Source organism: Sprattus sprattus (genome assembly GCF_963457725.1).
Source record: "Sprattus sprattus genome assembly, chromosome: 11".
Taxonomy (NCBI): Eukaryota; Metazoa; Chordata; class Actinopteri; order Clupeiformes; family Clupeidae; genus Sprattus; species Sprattus sprattus.
Genome location: NC_137909.1, coordinates 30,563,911 through 30,568,910, shown reverse-complemented (window position 1 = coordinate 30,568,910; position 5,000 = coordinate 30,563,911). Strand labels below are relative to the sequence as shown.

The window sequence follows — 5,000 nt, the reverse complement described above, 5'->3', positions numbered from 1 at the left end:
GGAAAGGCTGGGAATCAAGTTTGAAAGCAGCTGCCCTTACGGTTTATTGAGGTAATGAGTTCTGTGGCTCACAGGAGTGTTTCTCCCGTGTGTGTGTGTGTGTGTGTGCCAACAGTTAAAAGTGTGTGTTTGTGCAGAGACATCCCTGTGCTTATGAGAGAAAGTCATTCTCAGCCTCTTCACAAAGAGAGCTAAACATCCTCGTCTGAGAGTGTGGCGGTACAATAGTAACGATAGTTATAATGCCGCCACAATGGCTGTGAAACGAGTGTGTGTGTTTTCCCCTTCTCTTGGCTACATCACGTCCCGACCAGCAACGGACTTAAATCTGACTGAAATGCGATACACTCCCCCCTACTTCTTACAAGAAGATATCAGGCTCTTTCCCTCCCTGGCCCTGCTTCAGTCATTCTTTCATTCCTGCTCGGCCCTCCACCATTTGAGACTCTGTTTCCTGCCTGCGCTGTGTCCCAGCATCTGGCCCTCAGCCAATCAGTGGTGGCCAATCCCCCCTCTCCTCTTGCTCTGCAGCAGTGCACTCTGGGACGCCCTGTGCTGTCGGCTGCGGAGTAGGAATGGCGGCGTGTGTTCAGTACGTGGGGGGTGGTTTGTTTGGTTGGAGGGTGGGGCTGTTGGGGTTTTGGGTGGAGGATGACAGGAGGGGAGGGGGGGAGAGAGGAGGAGAAGCTGCCTGGGTGTGTGTCTCTTCCTCTAGGCTGCCTGGGTGGGTGTCTCCCTGTCTGGGCTGCTCTGGCCGTGATAAAGGCACAGAGAGGGGGGAGGTGGGGAGGTGGGAGGGGGGGGGTGGGGTAGTTATCTCAGGCCTGGCGTATGGGCTGGGCTGGCCTGTGTGTGTGTGTGTGTGTGTGTGTGTGTGTGTGTGTGTGTGGCCTCGTATCCCTCTTTTCTGCCTCCCGCTGATAACTGCCTTTGTTCACCCTCTGGGGGGTCCGCCCAGCTCCCCTCAACATGCAGCCCCAGTGATGCAGCTCGCCGCATGGCCACAGCCAAGACCAGAGCCCCCACCATCCCTCCCTCCATCCTTCCATCCCTCCATCATCTCCCTCTCTCCATGGCCAACTGGTGCTCTAAGTCACACTCCCACAGCGACCAGCAGGCAGGGCACAGGAGGAGAGGAAGGACAAACTGAGGAAGGAAGATGAGAGAGAGAGAAGGAGGGGAGGAGAGAGAGAGAAGGTGGAGGAGAAAGAGAGAGAAGGCTGCATACAGTTTCTCTGAGCCAAGTAGAGCGTGGGAGACAGTGAGAAAGCAAGAGAGAAGAGAACATTTAGGAATCCTCTTAAGAGAGAGAGAGAGAGAGAGAGAGAGAGAGAAGACAAAAAGAGAAAATCCAGGCACACCATGAAAGACAGAGAAGAGGGGGAGAGAGCGAGAGAGAGCGAGAAAACGAAGTACAGAGAAATGGAGAGAGTGACAGAGGGAGAGAGAGAGAAAGACGGACAGAGAGAGAGGGAGAAATATGGAGAGAGAGAGAGAGAGAGGGAAAGAGGGAGAGAGATGGACAGAGAGAGAGAGAGAGAGAAAGGAGGGAGGTGTGAGGAGCTCAGTTCTGGAAGGGCTCTCCACTCCTCCTCTGTGCTATGAATAGCCCTGTGTGGGATGCAGCTGTTTCCTAAGAGGAGAGGCCTACTCAGGCAGGGCGCGTGTGTGTGTGTGTGTGTGTGTGTGTGTGTGTGTGTGTGTGTGTGTGTGTGTGTGTGTGTGTGTGTGTGTGTGTGTGTGTGTGTGTGTGTATGTGTGTGTGTGTGTGTGTGTGTATGTGTGTGTGTGTGTGTGTGTGTGTGTGTGTGTGTGTGTGTGTGTATGTGTGTGTGTGTGTGTGTATGTGTATGTGTGTGTGTGTGTGTGTGTGTGTGTGTGTGTGGGGGGGGGGCTGACTGAGGGCCCAGGGCCAGGCTGTCTGGTTAGGGTTCTACCTGAGAAAACTGCCAGCCAGCCAGCAAGAGCTAAATGAGCAAGAGAGCGAGTGAGCGAGAGAGAGGACGAGAACAAGAGACCCACCCTCCTCTCCTCTCCTCTCCCCTCCTCTCCCCTCCTCTCCCCTCCTCTCCCCTCCTCTCCTCTCTCCTCTCCTCTCCTCTCCCCTCCTCTCCCCTCCTCTCCCCTCCTCTCCTCTCTCCTCTCCTCTCCTCTCCTCTCCCCTCCTCTCCTCTCTCCCTCTCCTCTTCTCTCCTCTCCTCTTCTCTCCTCTCCTCTCCCCTCCTCTCCTCCTCTCCTCTCTCCTCTCCTCTCCTCTCCCCTCCTCTCCCCTCCTCTCCTCTCCTCTCCTCTCGCCCCTCCCTGTCCATCAGACGTGTGTGTGGGAGCTGGGAGGTTGTCTGGGTCAGACAGTGAGGTCAGCGGGGTCAGCGGGGTCACACACACACACTCCTGCTGAGGTCAGTGTGTGTGTGCTTTTTTATTTGGGACGAGAGCACAGGAGGGGAAAACACACAACATGACAAGGTCGGTTCTATTGAAGTAGTAGTGTATGTTGAATGGTTGAATGCTTCTGTGTTAGTCTCAGTGTGTGTGTGAGTGTGTGTGTGTGTGTGAGAGAGTGTGTGTGTGAAACCCTGATTTGAGTTAGATGAATGTGCAGGTGTGCAAGTCCAGAGAGAGAGGAAACAGCTGCTTTGAAACTTTCTCCTCCTTTTTTTTGTTTTTTTTTGTTTTCTCGGTTTCTGTTTCACGTGGGGTTCGGGTCGGTAGATTTGTGGAGAGAGTGGCGTATCATGGCATGCCACCCCCTCGCTCGACGGGATTGGACGTATCATGTCATGTGATCACTCTGTTCAGACAGTGTGCAGCAAGGGTTATAATAGTTTTTTGCTTTTTTTGTTTTTGATAATATGTTTGTATTCAATCTGAATTTCCGTTTAGTTCTGGAGGCTTCCCTTTGAAATACTGCCCCCAATGGCTTGGCTTTACCCAACTTTTCAAGAGACGGTTTGAAGATACTCGAGTGAAAGTCACACATTCACGCACACACACACAAAAAAGAAACATCTATTTTTCCAGCCTCCCATAATGCAAAGCAAGGAAACAAACCAAAGCCGCTGCGCCCCTCTCCATCACTCTGGCGGGGCCGGTCTCACGTCTCATGTCTCATTTCTCACATCTCGTTGACTTTCTCAGTTCAAGGTGAATGATTAACGTCGAGTCATCACGGACTGCTTTTTTTGGTCTTTCGTTTTACCCGGAGCTAGTTTTCCCCCAATGTGAAAAACCACCTAAACAACACAAAGGAAAAGAGTGCAAATCTCATTGAGAGTAAGGCTGTTTTATGTGTGTGTGTGTGTGTGTGTGTGTGTGTGTGTGTGTGTGTGTGTGTGTGTGTGTGTGTGTGTGTGTGTGTGTGTGAGCGAGAAAGTGTGTGTGTGTGTGTGTGTGTGTTTGTGTTTTTTTTCTCTTCAAACATGTTCATATCTTTTCAAGCTAACACGGCCTTCCCTGAGCAGGGCGCAAAATTCAACCCCATGTTGAATCTCCAGAGTAAAGTGATGCTTGTCTTGTGCAGTCAGGTGAGTAGTAAATAAAACCAAACCCAAAATATGAACAGAAAATCCAAAAAACGGTTTGAATCCTGAGGTGTGTGTGTGGATGCCCCCCTTTGTCCTTCCCCTCTTCTAATAAAAGGTGAAAAGATTAAAAAAAAATAAAAAATAAAAAAAAATCATTCTTGTACATGTCAATCTCATCTAGACTTCTTTTGTCCTCGTTTGAAGAGAGTTTTTTCAAATGAAAGAAATCAAAAGAAGGAGGAAAGCTGCGGTCTGAAGCTGGAGACAAACAGACACGTGGTACAGAAATCTAAATATTGCCGTCTGCAAAAGGCATTTTTTTTTCTTTTGTTCCTTTTCTTGTCTTTTCTTTGCTTTTCTTTGCTTTTGTTTTCTGTGTTGTCGGTGTATTGTTGTCGTATTTTCTTCTGGTTGCACGAGAGAGAGAAAAGTGCACTACTACAAGCGGTTATGTACAACAGCGTACACCACAGCAAGCTAGGGATAGGCATGGGGAGAGAGAGAGAGGGGGCTGACAGCTCTGCTCTGCAACATGAGTCACTATGCAGGGGGAAGAGAAAGAAAGAGAGAGAGAGAGAGAGAGAGAGAGAGGAGAGAGAGAGAGAGAGAGAGAGAAACAAAAAAAAACACGAAAAAAAGAAGAAGAGTTTTCTCAAAAATAAAAAAAAAGAATAAAATAAAATAAAATAAAAAGAACCAGCCAGGATCCCCAGTCAGGGGGGAGTCAGGTGGAGGGGGGGTGGGGGGGTGGTGATGGGACCGGACAGGAAAGTGCGGCTGGATTTTTGTCTTCTTCTTCTTCTCCTTCTTCTTCCTCGTGTCTTAAGGCGAGTTGGCAGGGCTGAGCGTGGGGCTGAGGGTGGGGCTGGACGCGTCGGAGCGGCTGTAGTCGCTGAGGGACCCTGGCCGTGTGCTGCTGCCCCCAACGCCCACACCACCTCCTCCTCCTCCTCCGGCGCCCACACCACCTCCTCCTCCTGCACCTCCTCCCCCTCCTCCGGCCCCCTGGTGGTGGCGCTTGAGCATGGCGGGCTGGAAGTCGGAGTGTCGGCGGGCGTGCTTCATCAGGTGGTCGCTGCGCATGAAGCGCTTGTCGCACAGCGGGCAACCGAACTTCTTCTCGCCCGTGTGCGTGCGGTAGTGGCGGGCCAGCTCGTCCGAGCGGGCAAACTTCTTGGTGCAGTCCGGCCAGGTGCAGGGGAACGGGCGCTCACCTGTGGCAAGAGGTCAAGAGGTCAAGATCAGCATTTTTTTTGGTCCATTTTCACAATATTTTTTTTCCATTTTGTGTATGTGTGTGTGTGTTGTGTCTATGTGTCTGCATTTCTGTTTGTGTACTTTGTGTTTGTATATATTTGAGAGCCTATGTCTGGGAGGAGATCCAAGCTACATTACAGAAGATGCACACACATAAACAAAATGGAAAACAAAAATATTGTCCCAATCCCAATTCAGCAAAACATTCATTACAACATC

General features: G+C 50.7%; 2 protein-coding genes across 3 annotated transcripts in view; one reads left to right on the top strand and one right to left on the bottom strand.

Moving 5' to 3' along the window:
* The window catches only part of LOC308372447 (OTU domain-containing protein 7A-like), a gene marked incomplete at both ends in the record, with an annotated part of 85,245 nt that extends 84,672 nt beyond the window's left edge, over positions 1-573 (top strand). The window contains 1 exon segment of the mRNA XM_080847600.1: positions 475-573. Coding sequence (XP_080703726.1) covers positions 475-573 — 99 coding nt within the window.
* Positions 574-2,263: 1,690 nt separating this feature from the next.
* klf13 (Kruppel like factor 13) overlaps positions 2,264-5,000 on the bottom strand; it is a 40,378-nt gene continuing 37,641 nt past the window's right edge. For both annotated transcript variants that reach the window (XM_080847773.1, XM_080847774.1), the window contains one exon: positions 2,264-4,738. In XM_080847773.1, the coding sequence (XP_080703899.1) occupies positions 4,347-4,738 (392 nt within the window). In that variant the 3' untranslated portion in view covers positions 2,264-4,346. The remainder of the gene's footprint in view (positions 4,739-5,000) is intronic.